This window comes from Oryzias melastigma, linkage group LG8 (genome assembly GCF_002922805.2).
Source record: "Oryzias melastigma strain HK-1 linkage group LG8, ASM292280v2, whole genome shotgun sequence".
Taxonomy (NCBI): Eukaryota; Metazoa; Chordata; class Actinopteri; order Beloniformes; family Adrianichthyidae; genus Oryzias; species Oryzias melastigma.
In genome coordinates this window covers 1,894,289-1,917,268 of record NC_050519.1, presented here as the reverse complement: position 1 = coordinate 1,917,268, position 22,980 = coordinate 1,894,289, and the positions used below count along the sequence as shown (strand labels likewise).

Here is a 22,980-nt window from a genome sequence, read left to right as displayed (position 1 = left end):
GTTCTGAGCAAATTGATGGATTTTTTTGAGTCATGATAGAATAGAATGGAATAGAATAGAATAGAATAGAATAGAATAGAATAGAATAGAACAGAATAGAGTAGAAAATACTTTATTAATCCCTTTGGAGGTCCTCAGGGAAATTCAAGTACCAGCGTCCGTACAGAAGTAAAATACAAAATAAGTAAAATAGAATAACAAAATAAAGTAAAATAAAATAAAATAAAAGTAAAATAAAATAGAATAGCAAAATAAAGTAAAATAGACTGAATATAGCTAAATATGCAATAGAAAAATTATAAATAATGCAGAAAATCAACAAGATCAACAACATGATTCAAAGTAGAATGCAATTCTTTCCAATTTTATCATACATTTAATACATTTTACAATTTGGAATTTTGTATAAAAAATTACAATTCAAATGTAAAAATTAAAAATAAAAGCAAAATCCGTTGCATTTTAAATTCAATAAACATTTATCTATGAAAGCATTTTTTTAGAAAGGACTTTGTTTTGTTGGATCGAAAACAATCGACATTTTAAAGTATTTCATAGAACTATTTTTTGTTTTTAAATATCAACGCTCTTCTTAGTTTTAAAGACTAAATATTGCATGTAGTTTTGATAAAATACTCTCTGTTGTATCTATTGTAAAACATGTGGAAAGAAAACAGTTTTTAAAATAATAATGTAAAAAAGGCACTTCAGAAAACGAACAATTTGCATAAATAATTCTTAGTCACAGCAAAAAAAAACATGGATGGACCAGACCAGTGCTCTGCAGTCATTATCAGTCCTCAGTGAAAACCATATTTTTATATGTGTGGACACTGCAGGTCTGATGTGATTGGTTAGTAAATTACAGGCTTTTCCTCATGTGACCCTTCAGAAAATCAGCCTCCTACACATCATGTACTTTTTTGAAAAAGTATTATTTACAAAACCTTGCACTGAGGTTCTTCCTTATCTTTTTGATCACAAACCTGCTATCTTGAACAAATATTTGTTTTTTTGAGGTAAACAAAAAGAGGTTCATTACAGCCACAAAAGCACCAGTGAGGCCTTTAGAAATAGCTGGACAGTTGGCTATATGAATGTTCAGATCCTAGAATTTCACTCCATGTGAACATTTTTACAAATTTTAATTCACTTTGAAAGCGCTGGAGGACAAACACCTTTTTTTCATGCTGATGCAGCATCAGCGACTCTTTTTGCTGCACCTGTGTTACTATTTAACAGCAAAGTTCAAGTTTTCATTTTTGCCCCAAATCTGTTTTCTTGTTCATTTTTTGTGAGTATGTGAGTGGAAGCTTCAGAACCTCCCCCCATCCTGAGCGTGGGCGTCTGTAATGGGACCTTCTTCAGGCAGACGATCAACCTGCGGAAGGTTAAAGTTAGTGTGTAAGAAAATATCAATTCAGTTAAATATCGTAATACTTGCATTGCTTTAAAATACTGCCAAGATGATATTTAATTAATAATCCATAAGCAAAGATGCTGTTCAGTGTCTTTCTTTTCTGTTCCACCTAAACTCTTTACTAGTTGGCAGCAAACCACACCAAGCCTTTCAGCAGCTCTACACCGCACCAAAACAACAAGATAAGACATCTCAAGACATCTTGAGTTAGATGTGAACTCGTGAGCCTCATAGTTGTTGTAACATAGTGAAATGAGACCTATACAATTTAGTTTTAACTAAGGATAAGTATCAAACTGAAAATCTGTGACAAATTGGGCTTGGTGCTGTATAAAACGCAGATTCTAGACTGCAGGTGCCTCATCTGTGCTCTTGCCTTTGGCTGTGGACCTCGCCTCTAGTTCATCTCACGCCCCCAGCTGTCCCAGTTCTATCTGGATGGAGCCACTGCTACACTGTTCAAACATGTAGTTGTAGAGTTAACAAAGCTAATTCTTCTGTAACAGTCCTGGTACATTGCCTCTCCATCCTGGGAGAGGATCCCTCTGTCATGTGGACTTCCCAGAGATTTCTTCTTTTTTCTTGAAACTGCATTTTTTTTTCTCAGTTCAATTGAGTTCAGTTCAGCAACCAGCTATTGTCTATATCTGATGAGTGATTTTATGTTTTTTAGACAATTACCAGCCTGTTGAGACTTCTGTGTTGTAGTATTGGGCTATATAAATGAAATTGAAATTGAATTAAGCCACTTATTCAATCCTAAGGAGCTACTGTGATGAAGAGGCTGAGATGTTTGGATCCATGTGCAAACGGTTTAATGAGAAAGGGAAAGACATGAATGTAATCAGAGTCCAGGCAAGGGTCAAACACAAGGAGCGAGACAGGATGGCAAATACCAGAGAATAGGACATCGGTAGAATGCTCAGATTGTTTGCAGGGCAAAACAAGACTTCGCAGTGAGCCAAGGTGAGAAGACTAAATACTGAGGCACTGATGAGGAGATGGGAAACAGCTGATGATGATCAGAGTCCAGGTGAAGACAGATGGTGTGGTTAAAACTCAGGTGAGAGCTCCCTCTGGTGGTTGAAGAGTGACATAGCGGGTTGAACCATGACAGCTGCAATCCAGCTGAAACCAGTTAGGGGGTCCTTCAAGGACCTAATCAGTATTTTCCACTGAAAAACAAAGCTATAAATTATCTTGCTGGCAGGAGCAGAGGGAGAGTGAAACTGGCCACTCAAGATGCATATACTGTAAAGACGAGAATAGAAGGTATTAAGGCTCATGAGGCTCCTTCTTTCCTGCCAGATATTGAAGCCACATAGAGAACAACTTTTCATTAAAAGGACAAAATTTCAATTGAGATTTTTTCATCGAAGAACACGCAAAGGTTAGCAGGGGCTACCTCACAGCATCCAGGCCAACCGGCTCGCCTGTGGAGTCCTTTCATGACCCAACACAGCCCAGCACCACAGATTTTCAAGGGTCAGGTGGTGTGTTTTGTTCACCCTAAAGCTAACTGGGCTTTCCTTTCATCTCAAGTGGAGCTTCTGGAGAAAATCTGAATCGTCAAACCTTCTCATCCTCTGGATGGAGCGTCCAGGTATGGTTTGTCTCCATGAAACACACGACCGTTTTTCAGTCTGACTTTAATCACAAACGTCTTCTCTTGTTTTGTTTTTTTTAATTAGGGTTATTACACAAATGAACCTGTTCACTGAATCTGCACCTCACACTGCTTCAAAATGTTGAATATTTGAAGGTGTCAATTTCGGTGACATAATTCAGGTGTGTGTTTAATGTGTATGTTTTATGCACGTGTTTCAGGCGTCTGTTTGATGATCATGACTCAGGAATGTGTATCAGAAATGCGTTTCAGGTGTCCGTGGCCCGGGACTGCAGTCACCTGCTGACTGCAGGTGATGTAAGCTCTTCATTGATGGAGATGTTGACTTTTAACTGCAGCTGCAGAACCACAATAGAAATGGTCGGGTCGTGTGTCTTTCAAAGGTCAGAACACAAAGAACATTCTTTACTCCTCAATGATTTGATTAAACAGATCCATCTTTCACTTTTGTACGGTGTTCTTCAGTAAACAGCTGGATCCCTATAAAGGCTTTTCCTCGGCTGAGGCTGAAGCACTCGGCCATGGCGGCTCTCCGGATGCTCGTTTTCCTGACGTTTGGTGAGTTAGGACCCTTACTGTCTCTTTAAATCAGATTTTTTTCATTTAACTCAAACTGGATCCATGCAGGCATTCCAGGCACTCATCTCTCAAACTGCTCATATTATGGTCTGCTGAACTATTTGAACCTTACAACGTCCAGTCAAGTTCTCCAGGTCATGAGACCCGTGCACAGCTGGAACCAAACCTCAAAAGTCTCCTTAGACATGGTGATGTATGGCATCATGGATGTGGTGAGTGTCTCAGTTAAAGATTCTGCTGGTCAGTGTACAACTTTTATGACTCGTTAGCCACTAGATTTGAACTCCTAAGGTTTAAGATCAGAGGTTAGAGTGGGCCAAGTCAAAAGTTTCTTCTGGAAATTCATGTTTAATAGCAGGAGGGATGTTTGCCAGCTCCATAACTTGTGCTTGTCTGCAGGATGAGAAGTTTCAGACGGTCACCAGCCAAGTCTGGATAGAAACTGTAAGACTTCTCAACAGGGACTCCACTGACTCAGTGTTGTAATGATTCTAATGTTTGTCATCTTTTTATTAATCAGCGCTGGAAAAATGAATTCCTGACCTGGAATCCTTCGGACTTCTGCGGGATCGACAAACTGACGATCCTAAAGTCACTCGTCTGGGTCCCAGATGTGAGCATTGACGAAGAGTAAGCAACCTTCTTGTCTTCTGAAGTGCTGAAATAGTAGTTGTGTTTCATTAAGTCCATTGTCAGTCATAGACTTGTCATTGTTTTCCATTTTTTATTGGTTTATAATTGAGAAAATAATTCTCCAGTCAGCATTTAACCAGATGTAGACCTTCCCTGTGGATCAAGCAGGTCCTTTGTCCAACTTTTGAGAGGAACACGACTCCACAGTTTCTGAGTTTCATCCACCCAGCTCGCCTTATGAGGCTTTCACACTGGATGGAATTTGTGCGTCAAATTTGCATCTGGAGCCTCTCTCTTGATGCACATCAAATTTATTGCTCAACGTCTTGAAGTCCCAGCTGCAGAGCAAACGCCAACGTTTTTCTGGACTTCATTTGTTGCCACATCACAGAAAACATGGATGATGTTAAGCGAGTAGCTTGGACTTATATATTTTGGAGAGTTGTACTGAGGCGCTGGCAAACATGTCAACATGTCTGGGTTCACCAGACCATTCAGAGTCTCTCCTGGTGTCGTGTACGTCAATCTCACAGCAGGAGCTGCGCCTGACAGCTTAAACATTTCCGTCTGTCAGTAGCCCACTTTGAGGAATTTCTGGCCTGCATTAACCGGAGAGGGGGAAAAAAATTAACAGGAGGATCTTTGTCCTATTGATTCTTTTGAAAATAAGAAAAACATCATTAGTCATGGAGCTGGCACAATCACTCCCGCTAGGACGGCACCTGTGGCAGCTTTCCATGTGACAGACAGCCAAACCCCTGCAGGGCAGCATAGGCAAGCACTCGCTAGCTCCTCTGGACTCTGGGTGATGGCTAGCATAGCAGGCTTTATCGCACCAGCTTCATGGGCTCTGTGACAGAGCTGTTCCTGTGAGCAATGTGATGACCTCCATCCTCCATCCAACTGGAGATGGAGAAGTCTCCAACACTCATCCTTGGAATCTACCACCCTGCTTGTTTCCAGCCTCACTGCTGGGCTGGATCCACACATCTGATCGGACTGCGACAAGCAGCGTGGAAGAACCAGGATTAGAGACCAGAAGACCTGCACAAGACAAGATAAGACGATAAACTTTATTGATACCAAGGGAAACTGGTGGTAGAGCAACACATCCAAAGAGTTGTCCAGATTTGGGAAGCAGTCGCTCAGATCAGGAAGTGCTAATCGCCCAGAAAAGATCCATGAGGAAGTTCAGGATATGATCTCAAAAATCAACCTGTCAAAGCATAGATTGCAGTAGAAGCAAAAATACATCGACATTTAAGCAACATTCATTCAAAAAGATGAAAAATCCACACACAGCGCCCCCACGCCAGGCTAGCCGTGCGTTATTGCACTGCGCATCACGGCATAGCCTGAGGGAGTAAGAAGAGTTCACCAAGGCGTTGTAAACTAGGGAGAAGGTCGTGGAGAGGGGAGGAATGTGGGCTTCCATGACAACCAGCTCTGCTCATCACACTTTCAGCGGATTTGTTTTGGTACGTCCAAGGGAACGTCCGATTAGAGAGGATTATTTAAACCCAGTCCACAAGTAGTGCTTTGTGGTGGAATAGTCACTAATCCAAGTCCCTTTTCATGGTTTCCTTCAAGTTGAACCATAACCGACTCCAAGCTGGTTTCCATCTTCCCAAAGGAGACTTCGTTACGATACACGCAGGTCAAAAGAGCATCGATCTTGGCCTCCAATCCATTCAATTTTTCAGTCAGAGTCAGCACGGCTCTCAGTGTCCCATCGCAAAGCACTCCCACTTTTGCTGTGAGCGGCTCCACCAGGTTCCAGTTCTTCCAGATTCCACCAGTTTCAATCAGCAGACAGCAGGAGATCATTAATCCAATGATGTAAACATCTTTGACATCTTTCAGGGAGAGTTGCCACGGGCAGAGAATGCACCACTTGCCTCATAGGTCACTCACATATCCAGCTAAGAATGTATGATAAACACATTAAGGCAGTCACTAAATCAGCCTATTATCATCTCAAAAATATCTCAAGGATTAAAGATCTGATGTCTAAGCAGGACCTGGAGAAACTAGTGCATGCTTTCATCTTTAGTCGACTTGATTACTGTAACAGTGTTTTTACAGGACTACCAAAAAAATCCATCAGGAAACTGCAGCTTATTCAGAACTCTGCTGCTCGGGTTCTCACAAGGACCAAGAAAGTAGACCACATCAGTCCAGTTCTGAGGTCTTTACACTGGTTACCTGTCTGTCAGAGGATAGACTCTAAAGTTCTGTTACTGGTTTATAAAGCTTTGAATGGTTTAGCACCAAAATACATGACTGACCTCCTGACCCAGTATGTACCAGCCAGACCTCTCCGGTCATCTGGATCCAGTCTTTTATCAGTTCCTAGAGTCAGAACTAAACATGGAGAAGCTGCATTCAGCTTCTATGCTCCACAGATCTGGAATAGACTTCCAGAAAACCTTAGATCAGCTGAAACACTCAGTGTATTTAAATCCAGGTTAAAGACTCACCTGTTCTCAGCTGCATTTGATTAATATGTATTCAAAAGTTTACGTCCACACTTTTTATCTATGCTTGTTTTAAATTTTTACTTTCTTTTAATTTTATTTTCATGATTTGAATGATGATGAATGACATTTTTACTATTTCTTTTGATTGTTTCTTTTCATGTTTTATGTAAAGCACTTTGAATTGTCTCTGTACATGAAATGTGCTATACAAATAAACTTGCCTTGCCTTACTTCCTGGAAAAGTGGGGATCGCTTTCCCACTCCTCATGGAGGGGAAGATTGATCAATTGCATTTGCAGTCCAACTGATCAGATCCATAGTACTCAAAAGTGAGAAAAACAGAGTGGTCACAGAGAGAGAAGACAAAGAGCCTTGGTGAAGGGATAGATGAGGGGGCTCAGGGGGAAGCGTCCACTCTTGGTGAGGGGACTTGATGAGGGGAAAGTGTTTGTTGAGCAGAACCCTCACGTCTCCATTTGCCTCTTCAGCGCCTCGGACACCGGGAGCATTCGATCAGATCCGCTGCTCATCTTGATGTCCAGCGGTGAGATGGTAACGACCACACGCCAGCGCCTGACCTCCACCTGCCAGCTGAACCTCTCGCTGTTCCCGTTTGACGTGCAGCACTGCAACATCACCTTCTCCTCCACGAGCTATGACAGTAACATACCCGCAGACCTGCGAGTTGCTGGTTCTTCTGACACCTGATTGACGTTTGTTGAACAGTTTTCCTCTGTTTCCACAGCCAGCTCTTTGAAATTGGGCCCTGCCAAGAACAGCTCCGTCATCACAAGTCTGTCCGATGAGTTCATGATCACCCAGGGGGAGTGGAACCTGCAGAACATGGAGGTCTCCTTGTATGATCACATTAACGGGAACATCAGCGTCAGCAAACTCAGATACACGGTACAGACAGGTCTGGGAAAATGCTGGAATTCTTGAAGGTTGCGTCTAACCGGATCTTCTGCAGGTCTTACTGAAGAGGAAGCCGATGCTTTACGTGATCAACTTGATCCTGCCGCTCTTCTATCTTCTCATCCTGGATCTGGCTTCATTCTTCATCAGTGCGTCCAGTGGAGAGAAGCTGGGCTTCAAAGTGACCATCCTGCTGTCCATCTCTGTCCTGCTGCTGATCCTGAACGACATCCTGCCCTCAACTGAAGACAAACTTCCAATGATCGGTGAGCGGACACATTCTGGAAGCGGTCTCAGCAGGTCCTGTAACATCTCTGCACCTTCATTCCAGCCAGCTACTGTGTCTCTGTCTTCACCGTGGTGTGGCTCAGTCTCCTGGAGACCATGCTGGTGGGCTTCCTCGCAGACTTCTCTGGTCGAAGCTCTTCAGATCTTCAGCAAGACTCCGCCAGTCGTGAAGGTTCAACTTTAGTCTCTTTTTTTATTTATGAATCAGAGTGACTTGAAGAAAAGCATTTGTCTTTGTGTTTCCTTCAGAGCCTGAAGAAGTTCTAGAGAAAACGGAGGTTAAACCAGCGGAGAAGGTCCTACCTCTGGATGGACTGCAGGACCATCTGAGAGGGATCCTGAAGGAAGTGAGAGCGGCGCAGCAGGAAGCTGGACGTCAGGACAAACCAAACGCACAGGAAGGACGCTTGAGGAGAACGGCTAAAATAATAGACTGTGTCTTCTTTCTCTGTTATTTCTTAGTTGTGGTCATATTTTTCTTATACTTGTGCATCAGCTGGATTAATTCTTAACCTTTGAGGCTGTTTTTCACATTCGTCATTTATGGAGGAACATTCTCTCATTAAAGTTGAAATCTAAATATCACAAATAAGTCAAAGGTGTTTTACTGATTTAACAGTTTTTTCAGGAGCTGCATCCAGAGGACGTCTCCCCTCACCCCCCATGAATAAACTGAAGATGGCGTTCTTGGGACTAAGCAGAAATGAAAAGTTATTAAATAATAAATAGAATAATTTAACCTTAAAAGTGACAAAGAACATGAGAAACAGAAAAAAGTGTGAAAAAATAAAATTTGAAGTAAAAAACAGATAAAAAATTTCCTGATGGGTGTGGTATGTTATGTTGAGAAAAAACAATAAATTAATGAGAAATATTTCAACTGAAACAGACTCATAAACAAAACACTTAAGAATTGAGAATATTTTAAATCGATCATGTTATATATTCTTTTTGTTTTAGTTTATAAAATAAGAAAAATAATTTTTAAACAAACTCACTCCTCTTTCATGGCGATATCTGGTATCCAGACAATCGATCTTGAAGTAATCAGTGTCAGTTTCACAAAACTCCAGCTCAGTGAATCATTTTTCCACATAGTTTGATGATTTAGGCCAAAACAAAGCAACTATGAACAAACATCACCTCAGCACTCAAAACTCCTACCAATTTGATCAGGACAAAGAGATAAATATGGTCTTTGTTACATTCCACAAACTCACGTAACTCTGTGTTTAAAGTCCCACTCTGATCATATTCTGATCGATTTTCAAAGTGTTTCAAGTGGTTTGTAAGTCAAAATAATTTTAAAAAGTGTTATTTTCTATGGGCTGCACGGTGGCGCAAGTGGTTAGCGCTCTCGCCTCACAGCAAGAAGGCCCTGGTTCAAATCCCGGCTGGGACCTTTCTGTGTGGAGTTTGCATGTTCTCCCCGTGCATGCGTGGGTTTTCACCGGGGGACTCCGGCTTCCTCCCACCGTCCAAAAACATGCTTCATAGGTTAATTGGTGACTCTAAATTGCCCCTAGGTGTGAATGTGAGAGTGGATGTGTGTGTGATTGAGGCCCTGCGACAGACTGGCGACCTGTCCAGGGTGTACCCCGCCTTCGCCCATCAGTGGCCGGGATAGGCTCCGGCACCCCCGCGACCCCGAAAGGGAAGAAGCGGTCAGGAAGATGGATGGATGGATGGGTTATTTTCTATGACATAATTTCTGCAGAGCGCCAGGAGTTGAATAGAAATTCACCTCTGAGCTGTTGTGGGTGGGGCTGTTGGTGGGGGTGGAGCTACGTGGGGAGATGGGGGGGCTAGCAAAAAGCTTTGCCCCCTCAACGTCTGAGTCAATATTGGTTTCATTATTGACAAAGATTAAGAAATCATCAACACAAACTTCTTTAAGCACTGAAAATGAAAATAAGCAATATTTTAAATGAAATAAAAACAATGATAACAACAAAACTGTTACATACCTAAAAAAAATCTTTGCTTACACTCTCTTCTGCTAGTGTACATCCATTGACTGTATATGGAACTGGACTGAGTGATCCCTCCCCTGGGGTTTCAAAGAGGAAGTACCTTTACGAAACCAAAATCCCATTGACTTCCATTGCTAAATAAACAGCTGTTATTCAGTCGTTCTATTGGTTAGAATAGTTTGATACATTTTTTTTTGCTATTTTTTTTCTTTATCACAAGTTATCCAAGTTTAAACTGGATAATCAGATGTCTCAGATGACCTACCCAGTGTGTTTTCTGCATCACACATACCATCTTTTTCAAAAGGTATTTTATTCACAACAGAAACTTTAGTTTAATCTTAATTTTCTATATATGTGAGCAGAAAAAACTAAAAGAAACTGTTAAAAACACTCTTTTCATCAGAGTGGGTCTTTAAACATACATGCCAACACTGAAATTTGCTTTATTTAACAAAACTCGTCTGTTGTACATCAGATATGTTTAGAACTGTTGCAAAACTTTCATATTTTTACAAACCAATCAAATCAGGGAATTAATCAAAAGGGAGGAGACCTTTAATATGCTTACCACTCCTAAATTGCTCTGCAGCACCATGTCCAGCTGGACGAGGGTGGCGGTGTTCCAGTTTTCTACCGACCTGCAGAGCTTTATTTGATGCGGTCAGGTTCAAGTGGCTCATCAGACTTAATTAAGAGCATTCTGAGGTCTGGCTGCTGGAAACTCATTTTAGATTCACCCATCTAATCTCAAATGGGTTGGACCTGTACCATAAGAACCAAATAATTTGAAATCATCTGGTTATCTGTAAGGCAAGGCAAGGCAAGTTTATTTGTATAGCACATTTCATGTACAGAGACAATTCAAAGTGCTTTACATAAAACATTAAAAGAAACAATCAAAAGAAATAGTAAAAATGTCATTCATCATCATTCAAATCATTAAAATAAAATTAAAAGAAAGTAAAAAGATTTTAATTTAAAACAAGCATAGATAAAAAGTGCGGACGTAAACTTTTGAATACATATTAATCAAATCCAACTGAGAACAGGTGAGTCTTTAACCTGGATTTAAATACACTGAGTGTTTCAGCAGATCTAAGGTTTTCTGGAAGTCTATTCCAGATCTGTGGAGCATAGAAGCTGAATGCAGCTTCTCCATGTTTAGTTCTGACTCTAGGAACTGATAAAAGACCGGATCCTGATGACCGGAGAGGTCTGGCTGGTACATACTGGGTCAGGAGGTCAGTCATGTATTTTGGTGCTAAACCATTCAAAGCTTTATAAACCAGTAACAGAACTTTAAAGTCTATCCTCTGACAGACAGGTAACCAGTGTAAAGACCTCAGAACTGGACTGATGTGGTCTACTTTCTTGGTCCTTGTGAGAACCCGAGCAGCAGAGTTCTGAATAAGCTGCAGTTTCCTGATGGATTTTTTTGGTAGTCCTGTAAAAACACTGTTACAGTAATCAAGTCGACTAAAGATGAAAGCATGCACTAGTTTCTCCAGGTCCTGCTTAGACATCAGATCTTTAATCCTTGAGATATTTTTGAGATGATAATAGGCTGATTTAGTGACTGCCTTAATGTGTTTATCAAAATTTAGGTCTGTGTCTATCACTACACCCAAGTTTCTGGCCTGGTTGGTAGTTTTTAGTTGAATAGATTGAAGCTCTGTAGTGACGTCTAACCTTTTTTCTTTAGCCCCAAAGACAATAACCTCAGTTTTGTTTTTGTTTAATTGAAGTAAGTTGTGACACATCCAGTCATTAATGTCCTCAATGCATTTACCAAGAGCCTGTACAGGGCCTCGGTCTCCTGGTGTCAGTCTAATATATATCTGTGTGTCATCTGCATAGCTATGGTAACTAATGTTGTTGTTCTTTATAACCTGGGCCAGTGGGAGCATGTAGATGTTAAATAGAAGTGGTCCCAGGATGGAGCCTTGGGGCACTCCACATGTAATTTCTATTGGCTCAGAAGTGAAGTTACCAATTGACACAAAATATTTCCTGTTTTCTAAGTACGTTTTGAACCAGTTTAGTACTGGCCCAGTGAGACCCACCCAGTTTTCCAGTCGTCTGAGTAGTATTGCGTGGTCGACTGTATCAAACGCAGCACTGAGATCCAGTAAAACTAGCACTGACATATTTCCACTGTCTGTATTCAAACGTATGTCATTAGTCACTTTGGTCAGAGCCGTTTCAGTGCTGTGGTTCTGTCTGAAGCCGGACTGGAAGACATCATAGCAGTTGTTATTTATTAGGAATTCATTTAACTGATGGAAAACAGCTTTTTCAATGATCTTACTTAAAAATGGCAGGTTTGATATCGGTCTGTAGTTGTTCATTTGAGTTTTGTCTAGACTGTCCTTTTTTAGGAGAGGTTTGATTACAGCTGTTTTCAGTGGTTCTGGGAAAACACCAGATGTTAACGACAAGTTGACAATCTGGAGCAGGGCTGGTTCCAGGATCTTTGAAACTTTTTTGAAAAAGCTTGTGGGTAGAATATCCAGACAGCAGGAGGAGTAGTTCAGTTGACATAGAATGTCCTGCAGTTCTTTACTGTTTATGGGTTGAAACTGAGCCATTGGGTTTATACTGGTTTCTAGTGGATAGGGTTCATATCCTGAACTTGTAGTTGGTGAAACAATTGTTTGTCTAATGTTTATGATTTTGTCCCTGAAGAATTTGGCAAAGTCATTACAGGCTTTGGTGGAGTAAAGTTCTGGTGCCACTGACACAGGGGGTTTTGTCAACCTGTCGACTATATTAAATAAGGCCCGAGGATTATGGGAGTTTTTGGTAATAATTTCAGAAAAATAGGACTTTCTTGCATTGCTCAGTTGTAAATTATATAAGTGAAGTTTCTCTTTATAGATGTCATAATCTACCTGTAGCTTTGTTTTTGTTTTGTTTTTCTCTCATTTGGAAAAAATGCCTCAGACAACCTAATAGTCTAATCACTTATTATTGTTATTAGAGCTATTGTTGTTTTTGTCTTTTTGGCGACATTTTGGTAATTGTGGTGTCACACCTGATCATTTTTATATCAAGTTAACAGTGGTGAGGCTGGCAGAGAATCTAACTGCATCTTACCCGGATGGATGTTTCACGCCCTTGGAAAGAAATGCTGTTTATTTCTTGATCTTTTGCTTCCCCTAGTGGCAGAATTCCACATTGCAGCCATTTCTATAAATAACCATAACTTGCCACAGGAATGGACTAGAAACTTGCCTTTTTACCCCAACATGCTTCATTTTTTTCCCTTCATGATTGGAGCTATCTGGAGGGCCGCATGTGGCCCGCGGGCCGTATGTTTGACTGTTATGACTGTTAGTTTATACAGAAGAGCTCTTTACATAAATGTAGAAGCACAAAAATTCACAGCAGACCTTGATGGATATTTTTAATTGAACTCTCAACATGTAAAGCAGCTTCTTTGTTCTTTCAGCAATCAATAATGAATCAATTGAAGTTTTCTATTGTTGACCTGCAGCTGCAGCAGAAAGTCAACATGACAGAGTAAATAAACGGAGAGGGAAGGTTCTTCCTGCACGTCAGCGTGCAACACAAGAGAACTGTTCTAACCTTATAAATCAGAAATAGCTGGAGCAGGGGATCACATCTGAGCCTGGGGGTGCGGGTTTTGGTCATTGCCCTCGACCGCTGAAAAATTATAGCGAATTTGACAAAGTTGACCACACCCACAAACTTTTGCTGCTTTGTGGATCGACTCACAAACAAAATAATGAAAACAGTTCATACTAGTCAATATTTAATACTTCCCCAACGTTTTGCTATTTAATGTTTGTGGATAAAATATGAAGATGTGCCTATGCAAATCAGTGAAAGGTGATTTGATGTGAGGACCCCTGATGGGATGTGTCAAAAGGTGAACAGCATAGCTTGAATCAAACCAGCATTCTCCAGCTCTGGTCCTCAACTTTTCCAGTTTAAATTCTCAGTTCAACTCTAGTTTTCAATACGAGTCTAAGAATTTCAGCCTTAATCAAATGGAATATTGTTAAAAAAGGAACAATATAAAACAGTTGTATTCATGAATACATAGAGTCACAATTTTATTTTATTATATGTGTTTTATATATGAAATAAATTATTCATCTTTACAGGAAAAATGTTAAAACATTAATATGCTAATACTATGAAGAATTAATTCAATGTAAGCATCAAAATATTGCACAAAGTAAAAAACATCTTTTTACCAGTATTTAAAGAAATGATTGCAGAGTATTGCAATTTAGAAACTGAGTAAATCTTCCTGGAAAACAACAGATGTCATAAAAATTTACATAAAAATCTGTTCAGTCTACATTAAACTTTTAGTTACCATCAACGACAGAACCAAGTGGCAGCAGATATAGAGAAAAAAGACCAGGGCCAAGGATAGAACCTTGAGGTACCCCACAGGACCAAAGAGCCACAGATGAGGATGCCTCACCAGTCCTGACCGAAAAACTTCTCCATGGTAAATAAGACTTAAACCAGTCACCACAAAACCGACGTGATGCTCTAGTAGAGACAGGTCTGTATGGTCCACCATGTCAAACGCTGATGTTAGGTCCAACAGTACCAGAACAACAGGCTCTTTGACATTAATGGACATACTGTTGTTCACCTCCAAATTCCTCCCCCTGCCTCTCTGGCTCATCCCTGTTGTGGGGGCATCTGGAGCGGTAGAGGTGTGGGAACTTGTTTTTTTAAAGACGAGTCATAGTGACTTATGGCTATGCCTGTAGGGTGATCTAATGCGGTTCTTCATGAGGGTGTGCTCTGATGCACACAAGTTTACATTTAAATGTAAGGAATGGCTTTTTAATTTTGCATTTCTTTATAAAGTTATAAAACTGATATTGCTTTTTTTATTTTACTGAGCCCTGGCAGTCACGCGCTAACCTAGGTGACCAGCGATTATTGATGATGTCATCAAGCAATAATAATATCCACTTTTTGCACATCTCTACTCTCCATTTTGAGGTCTAAATGTAGGGGTAGGGAGAAGCCGTTGGGACAGGGGAGGAACTCTGATTCGGCCATAGTTTTGTATGTCAACAAAAAATGTAGTCAACCAGGAAACAAAATGAACTAATTTGAGGACTTCACATCATGTAATTCTGGAAAAGTTCAACTGTTATGTGAGACGATTAGAAAACACAAAGAGAGGATGAGGAGGTGGAAGCTGAAGGAAAATGGAGTTCCCTCTGTAGCGTTTGAAGCCAGAGGAGTTGAAGTAGAGTTGGTGGAATTGGTAGATGCTGTAGTATTGGTGGCATTTGTGCTGGTGGTGGTTGGAGACAAGAATGTTCCCACTGTGCGCAAAAGGAAGTCTTGAAAGTTGGTCAGTTTTTCAAAAACCATCATGGGTGTAGCCCGTTTTGCCCTGGATGTGCCGTTTACATATGACAACACAGCCGATTGGTACCAAGACCCATCCAGGTTACACATGAGCGGACCTCCAGAGTCACCCTGAGGAATGGAAAACAGAGGAAACAATTAGCTTGCTTAGCAAAGTCATCAAAGTTGACTAGTGAACATCAGAAATAATGTCAGTTAAGCTCATCATGCTGCTGTATCTTGTTTCAAGTTTTTTTCAAGGCTTTTAAAAAGGGTCACCTATATTTCATACCTGCGTTGGATAAGTGTTCACTATAACCTGTCAATTGCAGCATGTCCTTTAAAAAAAGTGTGCATGAACATTTTCTCTCTACAGGCTTACTAAGAGGTCTAAGAGATCTTAAAAATTTTGTGTGGGTCGAACACATTCTCAGAACCCCTAAGAACCCCTCAGCGTCATTTTTTTATGTTTTTGGTGTACCCAACTTGTCATTTTTTAACCCACTCGCTGTTACCATTAAATCATGGGTCCCCAACCTCTGGGCCGCAAACCAGAACCGGTCCAGTACTGTGATGCGTAGTGCACCGGTAGCCATACCCAGTACCCTGACCCGGTATCCTAACCCGACACTGGGCCAGATGTCACACTGGACCCAAACCGGTACCAGAAGCGGTACTGGGCGCGAACTGGACAGGGTATCAGACACGAACCAGTACCAGGTTAAGGTTAGGGTACCGGTACTGGATGCGTCCCGAGGACCAGTGCGCATCAGGTACCGCATCCAGTACTGCGTCTGGTACTACATCCTGAGGGATGCAGACCCTTGATTTTATGTAAAGCCAGCAAGTAAAAAGGCGAGTTGAGGACACCCAAAAATGTCAAAAAGTGATGCTGAGGGGTCCTCAACCAAGCGTCAATACGTGACGACTTGGGGATGAATGTGTTGGTGGGTGACCGGCGTGCCCCATACGGGTCTGAGCCCTGTTCGCCCACAGATAGCCAATATCCCCAAGTAATTGAGACTGAGGCTTTAGACAAATTAAAGACAAACAACAGTGTGATTATTGTAATCTAATATTGGTTCCAAACATTAGCTGTGAGATTGACAGACAAAAGTATTTTACTAAGATTCAACTTTCAGACTTGTTTTTTGTGAAATCAACTTCGCATTTTAGTTTAGGAAGCAGCAGTTCTTTGCTGTCTGGGTTCAAAGTTATCAATACATTTTTTTTAAGTTAATTTAATTATTAGGCTCATTTTCTTATCATTTACCTGCTCCAGTGTGAATATTTCTGTGCAAATGCTGTCACTTGTAGAACTTGTCCCACAGTCTAACACAGATGTCTGGAACTCCTGCATAAGTTGCTCCACTAGACGTTTAGAAAAAGAAAATATATAAATAACTGATGCTTTGATATTTGTGAGAACATTTGTGTTTCATATCTCTGTGTGCTGTAGACTCACCTCCTCCCTGTCCAGAACTCCAGCCTGCAGCCCAGCATGTTGTTCCCACAGGAAAAGTTCTTCCATTGTCCAGACAGATGGGCTGGATGTAATCATTCAGGACGGGTGCGGAGGAGAGTTGCAGCACAGCAACATTGGAGCCTGTCTGGTTGCTCAGAGTGATGCTCTTCACTGTCAAGGACACCTCAAAAGGGTTTGATCCGTTTTGCTTCAGACGACCCAACACAACCGTCCACTCAGACGCCACAGGAGAACTGTGGAAGACACAATGGATTCAACCAGGACTGATCAGAACTGGAGGCACATCTAAAACAGAGAAATCATTTTCATTTTTTTTCATTTATCGATGGTAAACGTACATCTTGTAAACAGAGAGAGCTTTTTTTCCTTCCCTAAGGACCAAAGTGCCTTAATACTCAGTTCCATTCATCAATACACATATACACAATTACATACGGATGGTGGTAGAGCTTTCATGAAGGAGTCTGATCAGGCAGCCAGGTACAATGCGGGATTCAGTGCCTTACTCAAGGAAACTTAGACACAGGAACAAATCCTGAGACCTTGCAATGAAAGGTAACCATTCTAACCCTGGACCATAGGACTTATTGGACATCAGGACTTATTGTTTGGGTGTCTGACTATGGTTTTGGGCTATAAGCTGAATAGAAGTTCACAGTCTCCTGCCATTTTGATGTTTCTTGGCGTGGGTACTGGAATGTGCACCAAGGAGGAATTATTTTTTTTCTCCTTGAGAACTTCAATTCCCGCTTAGGCATTGAAGCATGTAGGATAGTGGCACAGGGAGGAGCGTAACTGGAAGGAATTGCTTCCCTGATGTGAACTCAAGCAGTAAATTGTTGTTGGACATCTGTGCTTGTCATAGATTTTGCATAACAAATCATGTTCAACCATGTTCAAACACATTGGTGTCCATCAGTAAACATCCCATTATGATACTGTAGAGAGGAGATTTATGATTAACCTTGTGTTGTCTCACACCTTATGGTGTGTGTCTGGGACACTCGGGTAAAGAGAAGGGCAGGCTTGTTCACCGATTACAACCTAATTGTGAGTTGGATCCGGAGGCGGGGAAGAAGGCCAGCAAGACTCTTGGCAGAACTGTGAGGATTCCCGGTAAAATCTGGTTGAACCCTCTGTCAGGGAGGTCTTGCACTGTTAACAGGTACCGAGGGAGGCTGGGGATATTAAGTCCCATTTGGGATCATGCACTCCACCTCTATTGTTTCTGCTCTGTTCAAAGTTGTGGTCGCAAAGTCTCGTAACTGTCACAGTGCCAATTCCTGAACCCCATGTTGGAAACCCCAAGAAATGAAGGTATGTTTAACTACTGGGAAATCTCACACCTCAGTCTCCCTGGGAATGTCCATGCCAAGGTGCTGGAGAAGAGAGTCAGAGTTGGGGCCATTAGTCCTTTCTCAGATTCAGGAACAACAGTGTGTTTTCCGTCCAGGTCATTGAACATTGGACCAACTTTGCACCTTCTATAGGGGGCTGGAGGGTTCACAGGAGTTCACTCATTCAGTTCCTGAGTGTCTTGGAGAAGGCATTACACTGCATCCCCAGTGGTGTTCTGTGAGTATGGAGTCTAGGAAGTCAAATCGAGGTTGGTCTCTGTATGAACGCAGAGGGAGCTTGGTTCACCCAGCTGGCGGTAAGTTGGACCTGTTCCTGGTGCATATTGCACTCCAGCAGAATTGCCTTTTTCCATTTTTTTACTAAAACAATTTCAAGGCACAGCCAGGGACGTGAAGGAGTCTGATATGCTTGATCAAGCCAGAAGCTCTAGCAAGGGTTTGGTTTAGTTCCCAGCCAAGTGTGAAATGGGTGGGGTGAGTATTTGCACTGTCATGTCTTATGCCATGGTTCTAAATTGGAGGAAGTCGTCTCTGAATGGGTGCAATGTTCTTGCCACAGTAAAGGAGTTTGAATATCTTGGAGTCTTGTTCACAAACTAGCCAAAAATTGAGTGTGAGATCAACAGGCAGACAGGAGTGTGTCCATTGTCATGGGATCACTGTACAAGTCCACTGTGGTAAAAGGAGAGCTGAGTCAGAATGCAAAACTCTCTCTTTACTAGTTGATCTTTGTTCCATGACTAGCCTACGGTCATAAGCTCTGGATCTTTACCAAAAGAGTGAGGTATTGAGTACAAGTGGCCAAAAGAAGCTTCTGTCAGAAAGTGGCCAGGGAGAGGGAAGTCTGGGCAACCTTCATTCAGACCGCTGTTCTTGTGACCAAGTCTCAGTTGAGTGGAAGAAAATGGATTGATGGATGTGAAGACTATCGTTGTGAGGATTGTACCCTTTGGTTTGCTTTTTGTGTTTGTTTCATGTTTTTCTTGGTTCTTGTGTTCTAGTTTCAAGTTTTGTTTTTCCTCCCTATCACAGTTACATTTGCATGTCTTAATCTGAGTTTATCATACTCAGTATTTTTAAGTGTCTAGTTTTCAGTTAATCTTTGTAGGAAAATCTGCTTTTCTGCTTTTCACTGGTTCCTAGAAATGGCTGACCTGGCCTCTAGGACAAGTTAAGTTTTTATCATCTATCTGTGCTCTTCAAAGACTTGCCAGCCATTCACACTGAACACAAGTCTGTGTTAAGCAATCAGCTTTGGATGTTACTCACCTCGAGAAGCAGTTAGCATCACTAAGCACAGAATCCAGAGAAACTAGTGTCCCTCCACACACGTGCTGTCCATTCTTCTGCAGACTCGCCATCCACGGCCACTGACCTGCAGTTACTACTGAACTTCCACCAAGAACTCGGGAGTTCAGGTTTGCCAGTCCACAAACCACAGCTGCAGAAAAGAGGCACAAACTTTAAATACTTACTTTGCTACTCATTTTTTTAAATTTAGACTCGTTTAGATGTATCATACAAGTGTTCTAGTCACTAAAAACACAGGAATCCTGATACGTACACAATACTTTCATTAAAGTTATTTTATATGTTTTATACTAGGCAGATATAAGAGTTGACTAAAAATTGCTTTTAATCTGTTCATAACAGATGGTTACCTATGGGTGCGGCAGTTGGTGGTTGGGTCGTCGCTTTTGTTGTAATGATGGTCGTAGTGGTTGAACTTGTGGTGGTGGTTGTAGGTTTAGTAGGAGTTGTGGTTGTTGTAATTATGGTTGTTGTAGTTGCTATTCGAGGTACATAAGTTGCCGTAGTTGTAGGTTTATCTGTAGTCGTTGCAGTTTGGGGTACGTAAGTTGTTGTAGATGTAGGTTTAGCAGTTATTGTAGTTGTTTGGGATAAATAATTTGTAGTTGTAGGATTAATGCTTGTTGGAGTTGGAGTTTGGGGTACGTAAATTGTTGTAGATGTAGATTTGGCAGTTGTTGTAGTTGTTGTTTGGGATAAATAAGTTGTAGTTATAGGCTTAGTGCTTGTTGCAGTTGTTATTTGCGGTACATACGTTGTTGTAGATATTGTTGAGGGTACATAAGTTGTTGTAGTTGCAGGTTTACCTGTGTTTGAAGTTGTTGTTGAGGGTACATAAGTTGTTGTAGTTGCAGGTTTACCTGTGTTTGAAGTTGTTGTTGAGGGTACATAAGTTGTTTTAGTTGGAGGTGTACCAGTTGTTGTCGTTGTTGTTTGGGGTACATACGTTGTTGTTGTTGTTTGTGGTTTGGTGGTTGTTGTAGTAGTTGTTGAGGGTACATAGGTTGTTTTAGTCGGAGGTGTACCAGTTGTTGTAGTTGTTGTTGTTTGCGGTACATAAGTTGTTGTACTTGAAGGTTTCGTGGTTGTTGTAGTAGTTGTTGGGAGTATAAAAGTTGTTGTAGTTTGAGGTTTAGTGGTTGTTGAAGTTGTTGGGGGTACATAAGTTGTTGCAGTCATTGTAGCTGTGGTCGTAGTAATTGGCGGAACTCCTGGACATGAAACGCTGAGATCACTGTCTGTTCCTGATGAGGTGAAGACGATAAATCCCGGCTGATTGGTGGTGGTTTGATTGTTGATCCAGGTCTCGTACTGGGACACTCTTGAGTAGACTCCGGGGTAATTAGGTTGAGCACAACCTACTCCAAAACTCACAACTCCTGCTTGGATCCAGCGGTTGTTCTGCTTAATCACCAGTGGACCTCCTGAGTCTCCCTTTAAGTTCAGACACTCTTTCAGTTAAGGAAAAATTTAGTGGTAAATCTGGAAAAAACATTAATAAAGCAGATTACCTGACAAGAGTCTTTGCCTCCTTCAAGTAACCCGGCACACATCATGTTATCGGTGATGGAGCTGGCTCCATAGTTGCACTTACACTGTCTGTTCCCCACAATCGGTACTTGTACTTCCTGGAGGGTTTGTGGGGCAGGAAGGGAAACTGACGGAAGAAAAAGATTTATCCAGTTACAACATGTGAAGCTTCTGATTGTTTTTAAGACTCAAAAACAGCTGAGATGCATCTAAATTATTCCTACCAAAATCAAAGAACTTTGTCATTATTATTTAGGTTTCTGGTAGGATTATTTAGAGGTCTGTATAGCTTAAAACCAGCAGACTTTTCCAGTGTCTAACTGACCTCCACTTGCAATGTTGCCCCACCCGGTGACCCAGGTGTTGATGCCGCTAAAGAAGGTGCTGCCAGTGGAAGCCAAACAGACTGGAGAAATGTAGCTGGTGAAGTTTACTGGTGAGGAGAGCTGCAGGAGGGCGATGTCGTTTTCCTTTGTCACTGAGTCGTAGCTCGGATGATTGATTAAAGTTGTTATTGTTCGAGACACAGAGTTGGGGTTGGATCCCTGCAGACTCTGAAGACCCAGAACCACGCTCACACCAGATGCGCTGCCACTGAGACAGAAAACAGAAATCTTTTGTGAGGTTTAACTGCATATGTTGCTCTCAGCAGTTTCTTTAATTCAATTACAGACATAACTAGTAGGAAACCAAAGACATTCAGAAATGTATCAGTTTTAAAGTAATAATGGTTAATCGGGTAATGAGGCTTTTTAATCTAATGACTATTTTCATCTCAATTATAGATCAAAATGAGAAAAGACTCCCTCAATCAGCTCCAGAGTTGTCATGATTGATCAGTTCTATTATTGTTGCTCACCTTGGAAAACAGTGAGCTGCCGTCAGCACCCACTGGTTGTTGATGAGTGATCCTCCACAGAAGTGTGCAGATGTCTGCAGACTGACCTGCCAGGGCCAGAACCCTGCTTTAGCATCCTGTCCTCCAACAATCCTGGTGTTCAGAGCTGGTTGACCACAATCTGAGGAGAAAGGCTACGAGTTTGGCTTTTGTGGAGTACGTCACTGCTTAATGTCATGTTTTCTTGTTTTTAATTAGATTTTTTTTAATCTTCTTTTTTCTGCTCAAACATGTTTTAGTCTTGAGAAAAAGTAAGAGCTAAACAGTGTCCTCCATCCTTTTGATCTTTTGTTGTTGATTGTTGCATTCCATGAGCCAGACACAGAAACCTGTCAGGTCTTGAGCTCATTGAGATCCTGTTTGAGTATTTTAATATTTACAGATCCAAGAACATCCCAGGACATCCAATGATTTATATCAGCAATTTTTTTTTTTTTTTTTTTACATCAGCTAATATTTTTAAATTAATTTCCATCAATGGATTTTGGCCTTTTGGTATAAATAAATAAATAATATCTTTAACAGAAACAGTGACAATTTTTTGTACAAAAACTTTTACTCACCAGATAGCTGTGCCACACATTCTGAAAGAAAAAAAAACAGAAAGAAAGAAAAAAATATGAAACAGTCAATTTTCGACTTTTGTTAAGTTATTGTCTTCAGTGAAAACCAAGGTTATTAAGTTCTTCCCCGTACATGTGGTTCCAGTTTTTAGGGTCATCCGGTTCCATTGAGGGTCATTGATAGGAGATGGTGCATCTTAACAGGCGTCTGTAGTTTCTTTGAGGCTCATATGGTAACCTCAAGAGACGTCATGAAAATGGAACGTACCGTTGAAATGAATGTGGTACATGAACTATGAAGTATTCATAAAGATAATGGAAGTCACACAGACTTAGGACGTCTGAGTGATTACACCATACTAGTTATTATTAGTTACACTCTAGTTATTAGAAAGTAATGGCTACTTAGTGACCGTGCTCATGCCCGAACAAACTACACCCTATTGTCTATTTCTTCAATTCTAATAGTCAGGCTGCACACAATTCTGGAGGGTTGCTGAAAAAATGAAAACTGTGTCTCACCTACTTCACCCTGACGTGTCGTACGAGTGTTCAGTACGACCT

General features: G+C 41.2%; 2 protein-coding genes and 1 long non-coding RNA gene across 4 annotated transcripts in view; 2 read left to right on the top strand and 1 right to left on the bottom strand.

Annotated features, from left to right (window-relative positions):
* The first annotated feature begins 2,787 nt into the window (after positions 1-2,787).
* LOC118599036 lies at positions 2,788-3,832 on the top strand. Its single transcript, XR_004948296.1, has 3 exons — positions 2,788-3,430; positions 3,513-3,605; positions 3,675-3,832. It is a non-coding gene; the product is annotated as an uncharacterized LOC118599036 (long non-coding RNA).
* A 281-nt stretch (positions 3,833-4,113) lies between these two features.
* Positions 4,114-8,922, top strand: LOC112146236 (5-hydroxytryptamine receptor 3C). Its single transcript, XM_024271941.2, has 6 exons — positions 4,114-4,256; positions 7,228-7,400; positions 7,485-7,645; positions 7,710-7,920; positions 7,986-8,114; positions 8,192-8,922. The coding sequence occupies exons 2-6, from the start codon at positions 7,274-7,276 to the stop codon at positions 8,452-8,454; spliced, it is 891 nt and encodes a 296-aa protein (XP_024127709.2). The 5' UTR covers positions 4,114-4,256; positions 7,228-7,273; the 3' UTR covers positions 8,455-8,922.
* Positions 8,923-13,523: 4,601 nt separating this feature from the next.
* The window catches only part of LOC112146911 (transmembrane protease serine 9), a 73,487-nt gene continuing 64,030 nt past the window's right edge, over positions 13,524-22,980 (bottom strand). Inside the window, exons 2-10 of one of the 2 annotated variants that reach the window (XM_024272972.2) lie at positions 22,417-22,437; positions 21,815-21,974; positions 21,281-21,549; positions 20,937-21,082; positions 19,776-20,859; positions 19,384-19,555; positions 16,736-16,989; positions 16,544-16,641; positions 13,524-15,402 (exon numbers count right to left, since the gene is read on the bottom strand). In XM_024272972.2, the coding sequence (XP_024128740.1) occupies positions 15,061-15,402; positions 16,544-16,641; positions 16,736-16,989; positions 19,384-19,555; positions 19,776-20,859; positions 20,937-21,082; positions 21,281-21,549; positions 21,815-21,974; positions 22,417-22,437 (2,546 nt within the window). In that variant the 3' untranslated portion in view covers positions 13,524-15,060. The remainder of the gene's footprint in view (positions 15,403-16,543; positions 16,642-16,735; positions 16,990-19,383; positions 19,556-19,775; positions 20,860-20,936; positions 21,083-21,280; positions 21,550-21,814; positions 21,975-22,416; positions 22,438-22,980) is intronic. The other variant, XM_036213098.1, reaches the window with a different exon arrangement.